The following is a 22,538-nucleotide window of genomic DNA, read 5'->3' as shown; positions in this document are numbered from 1 at the left end:
TGCACAACATAGCATAATGCTCTAGAAGGTATCTGCAATATTTCTTTAAGTGAATTCTGTAAAATAGCTCTGTTTAAATAGTTTTCACCATACCATATATACTGAAAGACCACTAGAATCATACTTAGAAACTTAAGGTAAAATAAGATTTTGTAGGCCCCTTGCTTTTTTTTTTTTAATTTGTAATATTACCTAATCTCGTGTGTTCTTATGAGATAATTGAAATGTATACTATTGCTTTTTACTTTTATATAGTATAATTCTTAAAATTTGTTATTCTTACTTTGAATTTGCTACTTTAAATTAGGTGTTGACATAAATCTTTGTTAATAACAATAATTAAAGACATACCTTCGGAGCAGTGGGAGAAAATGAACATTTATTAGCAATCTGGTAAGGGAAGTTTTTCCCCTTGGTGTCTGCCTCCATATTGCCCCTGAAATATATACATGATTTGGGGCTGGGGATTGAGGGGAATGACTTAAAACTTAATAAAAAATTAAACAACATCTAGAAAGCTAAGTGAAGGAGTATTTTACTTGACATCAATATGAATTCACTGCTGAGAATCTGTATTATTGAAAGCCGATTCACTGTTATTTCAGAGGAATTGTAATTGTCATATGGTGATGACATATAGCATCAAAAGCACCAGCAATGAAAGTTGGATTAAATGTTGGATTTCACCAACATTTAAATGTTTTATGAACCATATGAGACATTATCAAGTAAAAAAGCAACACTACAATGGAAGGAAATATTTGACAATTATATATATATGATTAGTATCTAGTATCCAGAATAAATAAGGAATTCTTGTAAGTCAAAAAAATTCATAAACAATTCAAAAATGAACATAGTGCTTCATCAGTTTTCTGTAAAAATGCTGCAGGAATGGCCAATAAGCACATGAAAAGAAGCTCAGCATCATTAGGGAAATAGAAGTCTAAACCTCAATAAGAAGCCCACACTCACAAAGTAGTTCTAAAATAAAACAAAATGTTGAGAATGTGGAGAAATTGAAACTGTCTTAACACTGCTGATGAAAATGTAAACAGTACAGCCACAATGGAAAACTGACCATTCCTCAAAACAGCTGCCCTTTGACCCAGCAAGCCAACTCTTAGACATCAGTGTGTATAGTGTTACTACACAGATAGCCAAAGGTAGAAATAACCTCATATGTCCTTCAGCATGTTAACTGTGGCATATGTTTGTCAATATAAAGGAATTAAGTATTGATTCATACTATAGCATGGGTGAACCTAGAAGCTTGCTATGTTAAAGAAACTAACCCAAAGTCCCACATGTTGTTTTGATAAATTATTAAAATGGGGAGTATTTTCATACTTACAAATGATAAACCCCAGAAGAAATAAAGGACAGAGATTGGCTATTTGGGATTCATGAAGACTCAAGGCATATAACACCTAATTGCCATCTGTCACTGTGGGACTGGGGACGAGCACTGAAGTGGATTATAGTGTAGTTTATCAAAATTACTATTTAAAATTCTGTTTTTATTAAATTTGTACTGTATGTGTAAGACTTTGTTCATAGGAAGTGCTGAAGTATGTAAAAGGGGATTATGTCCCTAACTTACAAAAACTTGTCTTTCTCCCAGTATATATTATATATTCTAATTATTCATAGCAGTTTCTCCATGAGTTTTTATGTAATTGTTATTAATTACTCAACTTCTATCCCACATTTATTTTTCAGGCTAGTTATGTATACTGGGGTCCTATTCTCCTTTTGTGTGTCTTTTCCTATTCACACATTTTACATTTGCAATGTATTAGGTAATATAAAAATGTAACTTTTATATTTTGAGAGACTTAAATTTTACCTTCTGTTGAATGTATTTTCTGTTCGAGTTTTTTTACAATAGGTTTTTTGATCTGATGTTTATAACAACCCTCTTGGTAAAAGATCAAGTGTGGTATTAAGACAGTCTTAGAACATATTGGAGAACGTGCTGTGTTTTGCTGACAGCTCAAAGAAATAATCTCCAGATGCTGTCAAGTGGGACCGTATTTCCTGTCAGCCATAAATGAAATCAGAAAGGCCCAAAGGTGCCGTCACAAGCTCTACTGCTTTGTTGGCATTCAACTGTGGATTTTTACCTTCCTGATTGCTCTTTTTTTTTGAAAAAGCAAAAACGCAAAGGCTATTTTGAATGAATTTCAGACTACACACACTTTCACATAGTAATTATTTCCAGTTGGTTAATCAGTTTTCTTTCCTTTGTGATGTATGATGGGATCTCCACTAGACAGAGGTAACCCATTGGGTAGTTGTACGTGTGGATGCTGGTGTCATGGTGCTTGTTGATTATGTTGTCATAGTACTCCTCCTGCAGTTATGCCTGCATTGCTGCCTCTTACTGTGCCTGCATGACATTATGATTTTAATTGCTCTGTGTTGGTTTGGGCTCTTAAACCTCCTATGTATTGTTTTTGTGCTCAGAATAATTCTTTGAATATCTTTGGCTGGTCCAGAATTTATGGGAATTTGTTTCAAGTCTAACTCTTTAGTGGATCCTTTTCAGTTTTTTAAAATATCATCAGTGTTGCCACTGAGTTAATGCTTTGGGTAGAAATTCAGAAAACACCTAACAGGAACCCACTTACTAGACAAACCTTTACCAAAACTGAGAATGAACTTTTTCTGTGAGGCAGAGTTTAAAGAAGTTTATGAAGGGATGTCAAATAGTTCATGGAAAAATGAAATGAAAAGATAATGTGATCTTTCCATGAACTTTTTGGAGCACTTCCTACATTAAGAGCCAACCTTTTGGGATAATTTAATCAAATATCTGAAATTTAGGCACTTCTATTAAGGCAACAGTAGATATGATTAAATTATGTCTGGGCCTTACTGCATTTGACTTACCATTATATTTCAAAGATGCTATTTGATGTGCATACTATATTGTATACCAAATACAAGACTCTTAAATTACATATTAAGAATTGTAAGAATTTCTATGGGCCAAGAATTTCTTTCTTGGTTTGTTATCATTGGCAGTATGGCTTTAACTGATCAATTAGAACCGATTGCCTTTTAGTCTTTTATTTATTTGTGGGCTTTTTTGTTTGTTTCTTTGTCTAATATGCTCCTATAGAGGGTGAGTGCTTTTTTTAAACCAAGAAACTAAACCAGTTCTGTGTGCACCTATACTCATTTTTGGCAGGTATTAATAAAATTAAAGTTATTTTATAGTATTAATATTAAACTGCTATTGATGTGAAAAAAATAATTTTTGCCTTAGAATTTTTGTAATCCAGAAAACTGTAAAGGATCCATTGATTTTGAATGGCCATGAGGAAAATGTTTAGGATAAAACCGCAATAAGTGATGATTCGTCTCTTACTATTTATAGTCTAATTCACTTATGTCTTTTTCTTTATTTTTTGGTGGGAACCGTATGTTTAACAGAAAATTTCCCAGGAACGAGAAAAATTTGCTGATGAAGGCAGTATATTTTACACCCTTGGAGAATGTGGGCTCATATCCTTCTCAGACTACATTTTCCTTACAACTGTTCTTTCCAGTAAGTATAAACTCTTCCTCTTGTTCACTTGTAGGATGCATACAGTATTAAAGAAAATTAAGTTAATTGTAAAGGGAAGCAAATTACAAACTACAGGAAATTTAATTTGCCTTAAATTTTCTGTATCTCATGTTTAAAACCACCTGAAAAAAGAAAAAGCACTAAAGTTTCCAGGCAAAGTTAAAAATAAAAAACTTTGAAGTCAAATCTGCCTTTTATCCATGTGAAGCTCTGTGGTCTACCAAGATAAATCATGAAGCATTGCTTACTCCAAAATCCTCACTAAAATTACCGCAAACTTCTCCAGTAAAACACATTTTGATCTGTCATTTCTTCCACTAAAGAAGATAATTGACATAGTTGTTCTAATTGCATTGAATATTCATTTTTGGATCTCAGAGGAATGCTTCTAGAAAGCCAAAACTCAAATTTGACTCATTTAGAGCAATGTAATGAATTTTTCATTTTGTAAACTAAACAACATTTTTGATTAGTTTGCTACCATAAGTAGCTTGTAGTTTTGTTTTTTTTTTTCCAAAGGCAAACTAAGCGAAATGTATGTTCATAGCTCTCTACCTGAAGTGGGTAATGGATGTCAAGCCTAGAAGTTAAACTGTTCATGTTCTCCATCAGAGTACTCAGGTTCAGATCCTGGCCGAGGTTCTCTGACTTCAGCTTCCTGCCAGTGTAGACCCTAGGGAGCTGTGCTGATGGGTCCAGCAACCAGGACCCTGCCGCTCACATGAAGGAACCAGATTTAGTTTCTATTGCAGGTGCCTGGGGAGTGAACCAGAAAATAGATCTCTTTTTCTCTGTGTCACTCCTTGTCTCTCTCTCTACTATCAAATAGTTTTTTAAAAATTGATGTAGGGAGCTGGCTCATGGCATAGAAAGCACAACATGGAAAAAGGAAAAAAGCATTTAAAGAAGAGATCAATTTGGGATCTGCATTGGTACATAACACAGATATAACCTTTTTAAATGTTCATTGATCTGAATAAGATTTTAACTTGTCTCCCCAACTTAGTCCTTCATATCTTTTTTTTTTTTTCTTTACTTCATATCTTTCTTTCCCGTCAGAAGGACCCAGAACTTTCGGTGTATGTGTCATGTGTATGGGTCCTTTAGCATTTGAGAGCATGTTTTTAAAGTCACATTGCCCGTTAAATTTTTTTTTTAAGATTTATTTATTTTCATTGTATAGTCAGATATACAGAGAGGAGGAGATACAAAGAGGAAAATTTTCCATCCATTGGTTCACTCCCCAAGTGACCACACACCTGGAGCTGAGCTAATCCGAAGCCAGGAGGCTCTTCCAGGCCTCTTCCAGGTCTCCCACTTGTATGCAGGGTCCCAAGGCTTTGGGCTGTCCTTCACTGCTTTCACAGGCCACAAGCAGGGAGCTGGATAGGATGTGGGGCCAGCGCCCATATGGAATCCTGGCACTTGCAAAATGAGGACTTTACCCATTACCGCATCGGGCCTACCCACGAAGTTTTAGAAACTTCTCCAAGTAATTTTTGTCCAGGTACCTTTAGTTCATGTTGTGTTAGCTACTAGTTTGAATATGGTGATTTATAAAAAAAAGTAATAAGAATTTAAGACTGTCATTATTATAAGTTTTGAGCAGCTGATTACTGTATGCTATTAGGGTTTCTCAGTCTTAGCACTTTGATTGTTTTGAACATAATTCGCTGAAGGCTGTTCTGTGCATTTGAGGGTGTTTAGCAGTTTAGAGGTGTTTCCTGACCTCTGCCGATGGGGTGTCAGTAGCACAGCCTGCCCACTCCCCAGTAGTTATGACCAAAAACAATGTCTCCTGGGAAATGGGGATGGAGAGAAATCAGCCTTTGTTTAGAACCCTCCTTGAGTCTTGGCAGTTTTTTGGGGGACGGGGGGACTAGTGATTTTCCTTCCCTCTCTTCCTCTGCTTTAAGGATTCCATTAACATGCATCTGTAATTGTTATCTTTGTTTTGAAATAGATTAAGCTGAGTTGTAGAAAGGCTTAAAGAATTTTTGTAGTTATACTGTAAATAAGTAGGTGACTCAAGGTTTGAACGCAGGCTAACCGTAGCATCTGCGTTCTTGTACTCGGCTTTCCTGCTCTGCTCGCTTTAGCAGCAGCAGCATGCCGGTGTGCCGCAACTTAAGGTAGGTAGTGCCTCTTCTTTCCCCAAGGCTGAGTTTCAGAAAGCCAATCATAAAGTCTCCTGCAGGTATGAGCAGTTGATGCGTTCTGAATGTTGCATACTGCATTCTCTGCTTTATCTGCCAAGCCAGGAGAAGAAATATGTCAGGGATGTTACACTTAGATAAATTCTTTTCCATGTTCAGATTTCCGCTAGAACGATAGGAAATGAGGCACTCAGTGGATGTCCTTCCTTGGGCAGCAAGGGATTATTACAGTCTAACTACATTTAAATGATTGCCAGACAATTCCCAGACAATTCTCTGATGATTTAGCGGAGAGTGGCTTGGGATGAGGAAGAGTGCATTAGTGTATTCTTTCCTCTCTTACTCTGTTACAGCATCGGGGCTGGCGACCAACGTCAGCTGCAACACTGAAAGGCCATCACTCCGATGCTGCAGAGTTGTCATATTTTTGAAAAGCTGTTTTCATTCAAAGTTGAGCGAATTACATGGTGCTCACATAATCATCATTTTGAACAATTATGAAATATTTATTTTGTGTTCCTCATTTTTCTACATGTCTTAATGTTATTAACACTATGGGCTAGTAATATAGAAAACAGTTCTAGTAGATAGCTTAATGGGGGAACAAACAGGAAACAAAAACATTTATTATTTACCATATTCCTTATTACTTATTATTAATCCTTAAAAAGCCACCCAGAGAGATAGTCATTTAGCCTGTTAAAATAACCACATCCCGTATCAGAATACCTAGGTTTGTTACCTGACTCTGGTTGCTGCCTTTAGTTTTCTGCGAAGTTAGACACTTGGAGGCCTCAGGGATGGACTCGAGTGATTGAACTCCTGCTATGCCAGGACTGGGCTCAGGTTCCCAGCTCCAGTCAGAGGCTGTTGCATGTATTTGAGGAGTAAACCAGAAGATGAGAGTTCTCCCATTCTCTCTGCCTGTCAAATACATGAATAAAAAATTTTGATCATTTTTAAAAAATATAGGTTATTGTTATTGGAAAGGCAGATTTACAGGAAGAAGGAGAAACTGAAAGATCTTCCATCTGCTGGTTCACTCCTCAACTCTGGAACTGAGCTGATCCGAAGTCAGGAGCCAGGATCCTACCCCAGGTCTCCCATGTGGGTGCAGGCTTTCTTGGCTGCTTTCCCAGACCACAAGTAGGGAGCTGGATAGGAAGTAGAGCAGCCAGGACACAACCGGGCACCCATGTGGGATCCCAGCACATGCAAAGCAAGAATTTAGGCACTAAAAACCATTGTACTGGGCCCATGAACAAAAAATTTTAAAGGCATCCAAAAAATAAAAGCAAAAATGCTGTGGCACATTGTCTTATGCTTCTAAAGCCTGGGGCAGTGAAGGAAAAAAAAAACAGGCATAATTTATATATTTCTGATTTTAATCATCTCTTCAGGTGTCTGAAAACCATTGGAGAAGTTGAATTGTGTTTTTACTGTGGCAAGGTTTGGTTTACTGAAAATTAATCCACACCCTCTCTATGATGCATCTTTCTCAAAAGTAAACCTGTGGAGAAACTACAGCAGTATCAAAATGAAAATATATGTTATTTTATTTCACTTCCCATACTACAACCAAACATGTTACCAAGTATATATGATTTGGAAAGCATGAAACTGATGCCATCTAATGAAATGTAGTTAGAGATGCATGGAAACTCTCTGGGTTTGTGACCTTTGAAGAACATGGGCAAGGCTCTCACAGAAGCTCTGAGACAGTCACAATTTTTTTAACTGAGATGTCAGGGTTAGTGAAGTTACAGAGAAAATTTGTTGTAACTATTGTTAATTTTTTGAATCTGGGAATTATGTGCCATTGCTAAGTTGGTACTAACAACAAGACAAGGAGGCTAAAACGTTCATCTTTTTCAGTGTGTGAGATTAGCCTATAAAAACTACTTAAGCTTTCAGAAATGATCATTTGCATGCTGTGAGGCCAAAAGCATCTCCAGGTGTTATCAACAATTTTGTTCTCTTGAATAATCTAGTTTGTGATTAGTTTACTGTTTGTTTGATAAGGTGGTTTTGGTCAAAAACAATACAAAAATGCTTTTAAGTATATCAGGTATGTCAAGTATGTATAGATGGTATGAAATTCGTTTTGAGCCAAATGTATTTGAGAATCCCATGCTGTTTTCTTAGACTTCGCTGTTACAGAGAGGGAAATGATTGGCATCTTCGTATCAACAACCACTCAAGACTTTGAGTGCAAACAAGTTGTCAAAAGTAATTGTAGGTAGAAAGAAGACTCAGTCACCATGTTTCTTCATACCCTTGATTACAGCATCAAATGAGCAGATTGCTGCAAATGTCCCGTTTCCCCAAGCTTAGGCCTCTTCTAACCCCTCCCAATCCTCATCAGGCTCTGTCTTGTCCTGCTTTTGTTCAGTTAGTTGGTGGCTGGAATAATTCTCTAGGAATTTAGCCTTCAGTGACTGATGGCATTTAAAGGGCTTTGCCTTTGGTGTATGAGAAAAGTCAAGGCAAGAAATAAACATGATCTCTGAACCATTTGCTTAATTGCTTGCTGTTCTGGAGGAGGTATTCAGCATAACAGTGACTCATAGTAAGTATTTTGTATGTTTTTGTTGGCTGCACAGGTACCTAGAAATTCTTTTTGAAAGATTATTTAATATACATTGTAAAAGTGCGCTTCATCCATCAGGTTTTTGCCTAGTATTTGAAGCTATTTTAAAGTAGTAGTTAATGTACGTGCAGCAGTGTGTAATATAGAAAAATCAAAATTGCTAAAAATGTTTGTATTTGGACACTAAACTAAAAAACAGATACTTTTTGAGTGAATGTCAAACCTAATTACATCTAAATGGGATTCTTCAAACTAACACAAAAATTAGGTAGCAAAATTAATTTCTTTATTAAAGCAGCTAGTTTTAAGAATCTTAAAATAAATGGCTGCTTTGCATAAAGTGTTTTTTTGGCTATGATTAATCACACTGAGTCAAGTAAAACAACATAAAAGGAAAAAAGCCCCTCACATGTGTACTTTTAAAAATCTCTCAGCGTATGTATGGGGTTGGAGATGTCTGTACACATGCATGTGTAATTCGAGCATAAAATAGTAATGAAGTAGAAGAAAATATCATCCTAAAGTAGAAAATGTCCTTACTGCAAGGGCAAAGCACTGGCTTGCCTCTTGGAGCGGCTCTCCCGGGAACTCTGGGGAAATCCAAGCTTTTCAACATCGCTGGCATTGAATACTCTTCCTGTAGCATAGATGTCAGGTCACAGTGTAAGGAAAACTAGCTTAAATAAGGAACTGTTCCTGGCAATGCCCTGAAAGTTATCTAGCAACAACAACTGAGTGAAAGCTCAAAGATGCGGTGTTTGCTGAGAACGAATAACATCGATTATTTCTTTCTTCAGCAGTAAAATTATAAATCTTTTTTTTTCTTGTAGAGAATCAAGACTAAACTATTTTCCAGAAAAAAAATATAAATGGAAGAAAAACAGTTAGAATAAGCATATGTACCTTGCCAAAGAGATTATTTTTAAACAGATTCTTAACCTGTAGTGCTGTTTAGAAAGCCTTGCCAATTGCCAACATGCAGCCAAATCACACTAAGATGCAAAAATGAATAAAGACTCTTTTTTAGCCATTGCAGAGTCTGTGTGTATTGATAATAATATTTTATTTGTGTAGTGTTATCATCTTAGGGTTATCAAATACTCATATAAAAAAAGACTGAGTCAATGGATTACATTAAATTTTATTATTATTATTTTTTTTTATTGGAAAGGCGGATATACAGAGAGGAGAGACAGAGAGGAAGATCTTCCATCCAATGATTCACTCCCCAAGTGAGCGCAACGGCCGATGCTATGCCGATCCAAAGCCAGGAGCCTCTTCCAGGTCTCCCACGCGGGTGCAGGGTCCCAACGCCTTGGGCCGTCCTCGACTGCTTTCCCGGGCCACAGGCAGGGAGCTGGAAGGGAAGCGGGGCTGCCAGGACAGAACAGGCACCCATATGGGATCCCAGGCGTGCAAGGCGAGGACCTTAACAACTGCGCCACCGCGCCAGGCCTGGAGTACATTAAATTTTTAAGCATTTTCCTTCATACTCAGAATTTGCTGGAGTAGAAAAGTACGTGGATCTTCTAACCACATTCTCCCCTAATGAATGCTGCTTGGGACAGGAGCATACCTACTCTCCGCCTGTTCTAATGGATTCCTGGCTGCCCTGTCATTGACTGTAGACCAGTAGTAACTCACAGAATCTGTGTAGGAGCTACACAAAGTGTAGAAGCATGACTGGATCATGTACCTTGAGTAGCTTACCAGTCTAGAATTCAGCTCACTCTCCAAAACTAAATGAGATAGAGTCCTTAAATTTAACATGTTCCAAAGGGCTAACGGACACCAAGAAACTGAGATAAAATTTTAGAGTTAATTATGTCTGTTTTTTATAAATGTATTTATTGGGGCCAGCACTGTGGTTCAACAGGGTGATTCTCTACTTTCAAGCACCTACATCCCATATGAGCACCGGTTTATGTCACGGCCGCCCCGCCTCCAATCCAGCTCCCTGCTTGTGGCCTGGGAAGGCAGTATAGGAAGCCTCACCCTGCACCCACGTGGGAGACCTGGAAGAGGCTCCTGTCTCCTGGCTTTAATCAGCTCAACTCTGGCCATTACGACCATTTGGGAAATAAACCAGTGGACCTCCCTGTTCCTCTTTCTCTTTGTAAATCTGTCATTCCAATAAAAATAAATAAACCTTTTAAAATGTATTTATTATATAAAAAAACAGAGACAGAGATGTGGAATGTGTCTTTGAACCTCTGGTTCATTCCCTAACTGCCCACAGCAACCAGGACTGGCCAGAGCTGAGAACCTAGCGCGGAAGCAGCAGAAAACTGAATTAAATGCAGAGCTCAGATTTGAACCCAAGGATTCTGAAATGGGCGCAAAATAGGTGTAAGTCTTAGCTCTTCCTTCTAGCTGTGGCAAACACCCAGCTCTTAACCCCTTTGAAGAGACAGTTTGTTGTTCCTCCTCTCTTTTGACTACTAAGTCAATAAATGTTTCCAAAACCACTTTGTGCCAGAGTGAAGTATTTAGATTGACACTTTATTTGCCTGTAACAGTGATGAGAACATAAATTATTGTCATGACATTTTTCGAATCTTTATCAAACTATTTCATTAAGTGCTTACTATTTTGACTCAGAAATTCCTTTTCTGCAAGTTTTGGCTAACGCATCACATGTATAATATGATTCCAAATTGGAAAAAACTAAATTGGAAAGAATTCAGATATCAAATAAATATCTGAACCAATTACAGCAAATTTATGCAGTGAAGTTCCATGACATCCTTAATACATTATCCGGATATTTGCAGGCATAGAAAATGTTCATAAAATATTGATGAGTCAAAATGTAGCTATTTGTAATATGATAATATTATGAGAAGAAAATGCATGTGCATGCACACATACATCTACATCAACATTTTTAAAATAGTCTGAATATTTATATTTCTCATCTCAGGAAATCCTGTCAGTTATACCTTGAAATAATCCAGAACCCCATCATTTTTCAGTTACACTCACTGCTACTATTTTTGTCTAAGAGATTTTCATATTTCACTTGGATTTTTACTTCATCACCTTTTTAATGAGTCACCCTTCTTTCACCCCTATTCCTTTAAGTCTACTTGGAACATAGTATGCAGTATACTGCTGATAAATTTAAATAGATCATAGCATCCCTTTGCTCAAAAACTCCCCCAGAGGTTTCCAGTCTGTCTCCTAGGAAAAAAACCAAAGTCTTTACTTCTGTTTTCTTTCTGTCTTTTCATACCTCATTGAAATAATCTTTACTGTTTGTAAAGCCTGTCTTTTAGTTATTTCTGTTTAATGGTTCTGTAAAATCCACAAGTTCCTTTTTTGCTGGTCAGCAGAAATCAAAAGGTGTTAGATTCTTTCAGAGAAGAAGAAAACAAAGACTTAGAGTTAGTTAAATGTGTTCATGTATCTGTAATATCTTAATGGACAAAATACATTGGATGTCTAATACGTCATCTCAGGCCAGGTTAGATATGTTGATTCTTGAAGCCGCTAGACAATTATATGTTAATTTCAGTCTTTCTTTGCTCACTCATCTGCCACAGAGGTGGTTTTTGCAGAGTGTAGTTGAATGCCCAATGTTAAAAGCAGTGGTCTGCTGGCATTTGGCCTAGCAGTGAACGTCTGATTAGGATGCCTGCATGTCATGTTAGAGTGCCAGATTTGAGTTCCAGCTCTGGTCTAGAATCTGGCTCCGTGCTAATGCAGACCCTAAAAGCAGACGTCATGGTTTAGGTAGTTAGGTCCCTGCCAACTCTGTGTGTGTGTGTGTGTGTGTGTGTGTGTGTGTGTGTGTGTGTGTGTATAATAAAGTCTCTTAGGGAACTTTCAAAGGCAGAAGAGCATTTAGACTTCCCAATTGTCAGATTCTGTCAGCTGAGTAGAAAAAAATTGCCTTGTTGGGACAGACACAGCTGCATACATTATGGAAAGGACCCTCTGTAATTCCCGTTGTAAGAACAAGAATGGCAAGCAGGAAGCATTTAGGACGCTGTGTTGCAATCAGAGCTTTCCCTTTTTTCCTTTTTTATTTTACGATTTTTTATTTGAACGGCAGGAGACCAACACAGAGAGGAGAGTGATCGATCATCCATTAGTTCACCCCCTCCCCCAAATTCCAGCACCATCCAGGCTGGACCTGGCCAAAGCCAGGAGTCCAGAACTGCACCCAGGTCTCTCATATGGGTGACAGGAGCCCACATACTTGAAGTCTTGTCTACTGCCTCCTAGGATGTATTAGGAAGCTGGGTTGGAAGTGAAGTAGCCAGAACCCAAACTGGCACCCCGGTATGGATACAGGTGTCCCAAGAGCTGGTTTAACCCACTCTGCCACAATCCTCCCCACCACAGTGGGAGCTCTGATTCATAAAATGGGCTTATCAGAAAGAGGAAGGCCGAGTTCATCTCGTGTTGTTAACACCTTGCCTCACACACCCCTAAGTACATTCTGCTTTCCAGTCTGTTCCATTCAATGCGTATGTTTGTTAGGGTGAGATTTGCCTCCTGGGGGAAAGATGGGTGACAATTTTTCAACTGTTTCCACTCTGCAGCACAGATCACCATCTTCCAGCCTCTGGCGCAGGGTGCCTGCTGCTCACCTCTGCTCACAGAGCCAGTGCCATCTGTGCGAGGTTTGTGTTCTCGCTTCAGTCTCTCCATGAGTGTAGACTAGAATTAGGCTTCCTTTAGGCTAATTTAACTGTAGAAAGCCAACTTTTTACTAAGCTGACAAATGTTACATCTTTGTCGCTCTTCACCCTTCTTTCCAAATATTTTTCTTAGCACTGTGCCCAATTTAACATCAAAATTAAGAATCCAAAGAAAAATTGGGGACTAGAACTGATTTGTCTTTCCTTTTGATTCTTTTACCAGCATCTTAGCAAGTATTCACATATAGATATATGGAGATAGAGACAAGCACACATACACATACAGAGGGTAGCTATAGGCTAATGAAGAGAGGCATATAATACAATGATTGATACATAGTTTAAAACCACATCTTAACTTTAGCAGCTAGGCTACCACACCAGGCCCCATCTTATATACTCTTGAGTGTAAGCCTATCTCAACTCCTGATTTGTCCATAGGTTTCTGATAATCCCAGATTTATCTAGATTTTGCCTCAAAAAAATTTCTTTTTTTTTTTTTTTCCAGTAGAAACTATAGGCTTGGGGAATGGGTTGCATTTGACCTAGCAGTTAAGATGCTGGCTGGGGGGCCCAGTACGATAGTATAGTGATTTAAGTCCTCGCCTTGCACGTGCCAGGATCCCATATGGCCGCCGGTTCTAATCCCTGTGGCCCCACTTCCCTTCCAGCTCCCTGCTTGTGGCCTGGGAGGACAGTTGAGGATGGCCCAAAGCCTTGGGGCCCTGTACCTCTGTGGGAGACCTGGAAGAGCTCCTGGCTCCTGGCTCCTGGCTCCTGATTGGCTCAGCTCCAGCCGTTTGCAGCCTCTTGGGGAGTGAACCATTGGATGGAAGATCTTGCTCTCTGTCTCTTCTCCTCTCTGTATATCTGCCTTTCCAATAAAAATAAGTAAATCTTTAAGGAAGAAAAAAAAAAAAAGATGCTGGCTGGGATGCCCACATTCCACATTGGAGTACTTGGGTTCAATTTCTGGCTTCAGTTCCCAATTCCAGCTTCCTGCTAATGTAGGCCCTGTGGCTTAAAGTTTCAAAATAATACCAGAGAAGGTAGAAACCTCATTATTTACTCAGTAGTCTGAGCTTCCAAAGAATTCCTCTCTCAGAGTAGACAGATTTGAGCTAACCTAAACCCCAGGACCCTGGACACCTTGAAGCTTTCCAGAATAGCTCAATTTAAAAATAACCTTGAAGTCTGCATTGAAGAGGAGGTGGGGAAGTTTACAAGAGAATTTCTGACAGCATGATCTGTGCAGTGTGTGTCACCCAAAAGCAGCTGGGTTTGGGGCCTATCTCCCATGCTTTGATGTGATCAGCACATAGGACTGGCTGGACTGAGAGACCTCCATCTAGAATGGTTGCCTGCCAGGCTGGTGAGGCCCACGTGAGACTGTAGGGCTGCTGCCCAGCTCGCCTGCAAAGGGCCAGACCACCAGCCGGGGCAGAGCCTCATGTGTCCACACTGACAGCTTTCCAAGCACTATGAGAAAATCCACAGGAACCACATACTCTGTTCAAAAGTAACTACACTGTACTAAAAAGAAAAACCTTGAGCAGTATATGGGGTGTAAAATGGTAAAATGGACTTAACCTTGGCTGGTGGAAGAAATGCTAAGTGTGATTTGCCAGACTAAGTCATTCAGTCACTTAAATGATCTGGGATCACACTTTTGTGGAAACTTCAGGACACTCAGGATAAAAGATAATGATAAAGCTGAAACAATAAACATTCTGGGAAACTGCTGTGAAGTAGGAAGTGCTGCTTTCATTCATGGTAGAAACGGTTTGACTTGGCTGCCACTGAACTCCATCGCATCTGTGCTCATTCAGTCTGTGTTCCTCCCTGTGTCGCAGTGCCACCTCCTCCCTGTCACTGCCTCCTGTCCCTTTCTGTGCCCCATAAATGTCGGCTTTCCCCTGCCTTCTGCCTGCCCCCCTCCTCCCCACTCCTCAGTTCTGCTGGGGTAAGTTCATTTCAAGCTGTTGGCCATTCATTACCTGTGTGTCCGTAGCTCCCAGCCTGTGGCCCTCTCTGAGCTTTAGAGCCACCCTTCCCAGTTCTGTCCTCAGTATCCATCTGAATGTGTTACATATCCCTTCCTTGCAGCAGATTCCCATCTGGACTCATTTTATTCCTCAACCCTTTTATATCTATTTTACCACTTAGATGATAATATGCATGCTACCCAATAGTGTAAGGCAGCCATGCTGCCATTCCTTTTCATTCTCAACACATCGCAGCTAACTAATCATTAAGTTACATAATTTTTGTCTTTTTAAAGTGCTTCAGATTTGTTCCCTCCTCTTCTCTGTGTGAGCACTGCCATCACCTCAGTTCACTTTGTCAACATTTACAAGAGTTTCCCTGGTTGCCGAAGCTGACTCTTCTTTTCCAACTCATCCTTCAGACAGTAGCAGCTCTTTTCTATTGCTGAATTGTGTCACTGTCCCATTTAGGAGTGGAGTGGACCAAGTGGAAGACAGTGAATAATAGGAGAACACATTCCTGTCTAAGGAGACATATTTAGGATTTCAAACTATGTATCCTGAGAGTCTCATGTTTTCTTTGAGTCCCCAGTTAGTACAGCCAAACCGCAGCTACTGATCATAATTTATGCTCTGTTTCCTTAATGCTGGATTTCTCCCTGAGACAAGCAACTTGGAACTCGAGTTGTTAGAGATTTGCAAAAGCAGTAAGTTGAGTTTTGTTTCTAGGTCAAGACATACCAGCTTGGAGAGCATGTGTTTCTTGCTCTGCGTGCTGCAGTGTTCACACTGGATGTGGTGGAGCACCATGGAACGTTTGTGGGCCACAGTGTCAGCATTAACTAAGTTCACTTCCCAGCTGTGCCATGTTTTTGCTCTGTAATGTTTGAGCTAGTCAGTTACTGCCGTGAACCCAAGTTTCCTCCTATTTAAACAATAAATGAACTCTGGGAATTGGAAACACAAAATCAGGTAATAGCTTGAAATGATCCAGTTCAGTGTGACATCGTTAACTCCCTCAGTAAGAGATTCAGAGTGGTGTGAAAATTTTGACAAGGGACAATAGTGAAAGCTCTCTGCCAGGTGCTCCCTCTCCAGCAGTAAGCATCGTAGCCTCCAGAAGAGCAGCTCTGTTGGAAACAGTGTGTGAGGCAGAGAGCTCAGCACCAGGCCCTCAGCAGCCTGCCTGGCCAACTAGCTGAAGATCTAATTAAAGGCTAGAAGATGTTACTGTTGACAAATTTCGGAGCAAGCTGTGTGTAGAGACTCTATAATTCTGCATTAGTAATAGACAGTTTTTAGTTTTTGGTATGTAGATAATCTTTGTTTAATGTAGTAAAGATTACAACTAAAATTTAATTCAGAGAAATTAAGGTATAATATTTTGGGGTTTTTCCCTCTACTGTTTTTTAAGGTTGAAGCACCAATGGAAGAAAACAGACAACTTGGGTTTTTTGTGTTTATTTTTTTTTTAACCAAAGCATTTAGCATGGTAAGGGAGAGGAGGCCTGCTAAGTATATTTTATTCTAGAGCACAAGTTATATTTTGATTGATCTATGAATGCTAAAGATGTAATGAGGAGCTTTCTTCATTCACTTAAGGGAAAGAAAATACATCATCTTGTCAGACTTTATATTTTTAATTTTGCTTTTTCAACCTCAGCTTAATTTTAACAATTAACTATATTTGTGACTTGTATATACAGTTGGCATGATTGTAATTTGGGGGTGGAGTCGCCTACAGAATGCTTTGCTGTCTGGTCACCGGGCTGTAATGATAACAAGTAAACTAGTACGAGAAAGTAGCTTCCCATTATTCCTGTTGGCAAAGTACCAGGCACAGAACTCCTGACTGTACTCACAATGGAGACACTAGAAAGAATGCAATAGAAAGCAGCCTTATTTTTTAATTTTGTTTCATTTTATGATACAATTTCATAGTCTCTGGGATTTCCCCAACCCCTCTCTATGCCCTCCCCCCATGGTGGGTTCCTCCACCTTGTTGCAGTATTACAGTTCAAATCCAGTCATGATTCCTTCATTGCAAGCATGTACCATGACAGAGTCCAGAATCTTATTGTCCAGATAAATTCAGCAGTTTCTTCGGGAGACCATCTCTGGTCTGAAATCAGAGCTGGGAGAATATAATCTCATCCAGTGAAAAGCCACAACAAAACATCCACAACAATTTACAACACTATGAGTTAATTATCATGGTATTGAGTAACAAATATGTTAGAAAATGCAAATTCTTATCCACATCCTGTGACTACTTCATTGACCTTTCAATTTTAGGTTATACACAACCAGCTGCTATATACCTTAAAATGGCTATAGGGTACTATTCAGCTGTATTGTGTCTATTTTCATTTTTATATTTAGCAGTTTATAGTATTGAAGCATTATTTTTACTGATCTTGGGAAGCAGCCTTATTTTAAAGGCAAGACAAAGATGTCACATTTCAACTAGTTTGCAGCAATGTAAATTGCCTGTGTAAATAGTGCTATGATTAAATCAACAGAGGAGCAGCATTAATATTGCACAGCTAAAAGGATATTATCTACCCCCCCAAAAAAAGGATGTGTGTGTGTGTGTGTGTGTGTATTAAGAACCTATTATATATATTAGGGGCCTGAATCATGGCACAGTGGGATAAGCTACTGTTTGTACCAGTGGCATCACATTTCAGAGGGCCAGTGCAAATTCTGGCTGTTTCATTTTCATTTCTGCAACCTGTTGTTGTGCCTGGGAAAGTAACAGAAGTTGGCCCATGTATTTGGGTCCCTGCCACTCATGTGGGACATCCAGATGGAGTTCCCAACCTCCTAGCTTCAACATGGCCCAACTCTGGCTGTTGTAACCATTTAGGGAGTGAACCAATGAATAGAAGATCTCTGCCTCTTTTTAGCACTCTGCCTTTCAATTAAATAAATATTTCTTTGGTGACTGAGCGGGGGGGGGGGTTCAAAACTGAAAATTTTCAGAAAAAGAGTATAGAATATTAATATTAATTGCTGTTTTAGACCTGGTGCAATAGCCTAATCGCTAAATCCCTATATTGTATGTGCTGGGATCTCATATGGGCGCCAGTTCTTGTCCCGGCTGCTCTGCTTCCCATCCAGCTCCCTGCTTGTGAGCTGGGAAGGCAATAGAGGATGGCCCAAGGCCTTGGGACCCTGCACTCATGTGGGGCACCTGGAGGAGGCTCCTGGCTCCTGACTTTAGATCAGCTCAGCTCTGGCTATTGTGGCCACTCGGGGAGTAAACTGGTGAAAGGAAGAGCTTTGTCTCTGTCTCTCCTTCTCTCTGTATACCTGCCTTTCCAACTAAAAATATAATAATAAAAATAAATCTTTTAAAAAAAAAGTTTAATTGTTTTTACTGGTCATAGTAAAAATTATCTTGATTTTAAATTATTAATGGTTTAGATAAATGCAATAACATTTACATCTTAGTGTTTATTTCTTTCTGGTCAGCGTCTTCTAAATGTCTTTCTTTTCCCTCACTGCCTTTCTTCCTCTCTCCTTTTTACTTGCAGCTCCTCAGAGGAATTTTGAAATTGCCTTCAAGATGTTTGACTTGAATGGAGATGGAGAAGTAGACATGGAGGAGTTTGAACAGGCAAGTTTCTCTAGAGAATTCCATTAAACATGTTTGTGTTTAAAGCATGTCTTCCTGTGTCTTGGAGTAACTTTACCCTCAGCCTCATGCACAGAGGCTGTCCCAGTTTTTGAAATATGTAATGGGGCATTTCTCAAGTCTCTGAATAGAGGGATTATTTTTCTTTGTTTTCATCCCAAGTACAAGGAATTGCTTGAGCATATGATTAAGGTCACAGCTGCCTTGATTCTACAACGTGAGTTAGACGGCGGTGCCTCTACTTAGGAGGCCAACTTGTGGCTCTTGGGGCTGTGCTCATTCAGCATTTATCAGAAAGCTTCTATGAGCCAGAGACTTTCATACTACAAGGATGAATTACATGGTATTCCCAGATGATTTCTGTAAGAGAAAGAAAAATGATACCTTAACTAGAGCAGTTTGCAACCATGAATGTTTACACTCTCTTTTGCGTTTTAAAAAAGGATTGTATTTCTGTGGAAATTCTGCCTTTGGAAAAGTGTGTCACTGGTGTTAGATGAAGCTTTAGATAATTATAAATAAAACCAGGGTTGGACAGTTGGTCTGGTGCTTAGAGAGGCTTATGTGCCGTATAAGAGTGTCTGGATTGGAACCTAGTTCTACTCCCATCTCCAGCTTCCTTCTGATGCATACCTTGAGATGCAGTAGTGATGGCTCAGATAATTGGGATTCTGCCACGCACATGGGAGACCTTAATTGAGTTTTGTCTCCCGGCTCTGAGGGCCTCTGCTGCACTGGGAGCAAAGCCGGGGATGTGTCCACTCTCCCCTTCCCAACCTCCCTCTCCATCTCTCTCCCTCTCCCTCCCTTCCAAATACATTTGTTAAATCAATAAATAGAACTAACTTGTTTTGCTCATTTTCTTTGATTTATTCTTCCTTTTTTTCTCAGTCTATTTTAATAATACACTTATTTGAGCTAATTGAATCTTATTTGTAGCCCTGAAATGAGAATTATATTGCCTCGATATCTTTTTAATTCAGGAAATTAGTTTTTTTGTACTGAATCTATCCTTTGATTTGTGAATCCTTCTTAGAATACTTCTTTTGCCTTCCTTTTGATTTGCCTGAATGTTTCCTCAGTCCATCAAATTAGCCTTACATGTGAATTGTTAATTAGCATAGTCTTATGATAATGTTCCCTAATTGTTATTCTTTTAGTGGTGATAGGATCTGTAATGCTAGCTGCTTCTTCATTCCTGGTAATGATGATCTGCCTGCCTTCTGTTTTTCCCATCAGCTGTGGGTTTAGCTATTGCGTTATTTTCAGTGAACTACACTTAGCTTTATTAGTTTTGCTACAGTTTGTTTTCTAACTAGCTGATTTTTGCTTTTATTTATTTCCTTCTATTTATTTTGATTTCTTTCAAACCTCTTAAAATGGTACATTGACTTGGGGAATTTTCTAATATTTTCATTTAAGGATAGCTGTTTTTATGCACTGCTATCACCGTATTCCCACAAACTTTGATATGTTATACTTTTTATTATCTTTCAGTTTTAAATAGTTTGTGTTTCCCAGGTGACTTTCTTCTTGATTCATTACCTTAGAAGTGTTTTATAAGTTTCCGAGTATTTTAGTTTGCATGGTTTTTTAACCTGTGTTATTAATGATTTTGTTGTTCTGTTGTCAGCTTTTTCCCCTCATCCTAAAGTAAATCTTTTCTGGATAGTGTGTTAGACCTTCAAATGGGTTTTGCTTTTTTACCTATTGTCACAATGTCTTCCTTTGATTTGATTGGATTTAAATGCACTGCCTTTACTGTTTGACTTCCAATTTTATTCCTGGGTTCTATGTCCCTACCCTCTTTGTAATGAAATTTTCTAATTATCATAAGAATTCTAGTTTTGTTTATCTGGCTGTTAAACTGTTTTCATTTTATGTGAAAAACTAACAAAAAGATATATGAGATCTTCCACCTGCTGATTTACTCTCCAAAGACCTAAAACTCATTCCTAGTCTCACATGTGTGTGGCAGGAGAGCATTCATCACCTGCTGCCTCCCAGGGTGTACAGGAATGGAATCTAGGAGGCTTTCTTTTGGGGATTTCCCCCTACTTTCTAGTGCCTGTGGATGCTTCAAATTCTGTTCTCTGGTTTTTCAAGTCAGAAAAGCTAAGGACCTCTTACTGAAATTTTATGTAATTCTTACATTCTGGAGACTTTCAGCTCAAAGTGGTCTAAAGTGAGAAATTCATGCAGTGCCAAGTCTCAACTCCACCTCAGTGTCTGCCCATAATCTTTTCTCTAGTGCCTTCAGTAATTATTGATGCCTTTTGTCTAATATATAGTGGTCATTTTTAGGAAGCAATGTCTGGAGAAAAACTACTGATATTACCAGAAGTAGATTAAGGACTTTCAAGTATTAAATGCTAAGAGAGGGCTTCCAATAAACTTAAAAAGAGAAAAAGAGGTAAAAGGATAGTGGAGACAAAAGGGGAAAGAAAAAGCAAATACAAAAAGAATAACCATAGTTTTTAAATGACCTCAAAAATTATTTAATACACCCTCAGGAACAAAATTGCCATCAATTCTATACTGATTGTAGACTCTAAACTCCTAGGTTTACATTTAGGGCACATGGGCTTTGTTGTTGGCATGACTTCTCTTTCCTCATCTGTTCACTTGTCAAGGAAAGGAGTACTAACTTTGTTTAATATGGTCTCTTGTAATTGATCTTGTTGAACAGGTGTAATTTGTATTATTGATCATAGAGATGTTTGATATGAAAACTTTTATTTAAAACAAAAAGTAGTTATGGAATGATGCAATAGCTTAGGTTACAGCTTGGAACACTCACATCCCATTAGCAGATTGCCACTTCCAATCCATCTGGCTGCTAGTATTTCCCTGAGGGCAGCAAGTGGTGACTCAAATACTGCTGCCGAGACTGGAGACCTGGGTAATGTTCAAGCACCTGCCTTCAGCCTGGCCCAGACCTGACTGTTTTAGACACTGGGGGAGTAAACCAGCAGAGGGAAAATCAATCTCTCTCTCTCTCTCTATCATCCTACCTTTCAAGCAGCTAAAAACAAATTTTTGGAAAATGGTTCTCATGAGGTGGCAGTTTTAAATTGTTTAGTTATTTATGTGAAAATCTTAAGTTAACAGAGAGGAGAGAGATCTTCGATCTGCTGGTTCACTGCAAAGGCCAGGACTGGGTCACATGGAAGCCCAGAGCCAGGAAATTCACCCAGGTCTCCTGCATAGATGCAGGGACCCAAGCACTTGGGCCATCTTCCACAGCTCTTCCCAGGTCATTAGGACGGAGCTGGATCAGAAGTAGAACAGGCAGGACATGAGCTGGTACCCACATGGTATACTGGTTTCGTAGGCAGTGTTTTCTCTCCATACTTCGACGCTGGTCCCTTAGATTTAGCATTTGAGTAAACAGCTCTCCTTGGTATTTCTCTGCTTTGTTTTTCTATGGCTTACATTCTTAGGAAACATCTGACTTAATCATTTGAAAATACTTTTTGTATGTTTTTTTTTTTTATTTCCCGTGTGAGAAATCAGTGGGATTACAGCCTATTTTTCAAGTATATCAAAAGTTAAATGGAATCACTATGAAGACCTCAGAGTATTTCACCATCACTCTTCCTAAAGTTAATGTTACATGATACAAGGTGATATTTAACAGCTAGGCCAAAGCCTACCCTGCAATCTAATACTTAGCTGCCCTTTCAAGCATCTCTTCCCAGAGGCACTTTGATTAGATCTGAGCACAAATGACTGAAAAGCACTGAACAATTACAGATACTAATTGTAAGTTTTCTCTCACCCATCTGTCACAGAGATCCCTTTCCTTGATTCATTTTATAGTAGATCATAAAACAGTTAATTTAGGGGAAAAAAATGGTTTTTAAAAGAAAAATCTCATATTGATTATACTAACATTCACTCAAGGTATATTCATTCAAGGCCATAACCGAAACGGTCTT

The 22,538-nt window shown here is 38.9% G+C and overlaps 1 protein-coding gene across 4 annotated transcripts in view; it reads left to right on the top strand.

Moving 5' to 3' along the window:
- Positions 1 to 22,538, top strand: part of MICU1 (mitochondrial calcium uptake 1) — a 137,414-nt gene that overhangs the window by 57,808 nt on the left and 57,068 nt on the right. For 2 of the 4 annotated variants that reach the window (XM_040975926.1, XM_040975925.1), the window contains 2 exons: positions 3,442 to 3,556; positions 18,497 to 18,579. In XM_040975926.1, coding sequence (XP_040831860.1) covers positions 3,442 to 3,556; positions 18,497 to 18,579 — 198 coding nt within the window. Of the gene's footprint in view, positions 1 to 2,275; positions 2,282 to 3,441; positions 3,557 to 10,547; positions 10,673 to 18,496; positions 18,580 to 22,538 lie in introns of those variants that run through there. The other 2 variants (XM_040975924.1, XM_040975927.1) reach the window with 2 other exon arrangements.

The sequence above is a fragment of the Ochotona curzoniae genome, unplaced genomic scaffold (assembly GCF_017591425.1).
Source record: "Ochotona curzoniae isolate NIBS_2020 unplaced genomic scaffold, NIBS_Ocur_1.0 contig_2692, whole genome shotgun sequence".
In the NCBI taxonomy this organism is placed as follows: Eukaryota; Metazoa; Chordata; class Mammalia; order Lagomorpha; family Ochotonidae; genus Ochotona; species Ochotona curzoniae.
Note: the sequence above shows the minus strand (reverse complement) of the source record. Positions and strands in the feature narration are given on the sequence as shown.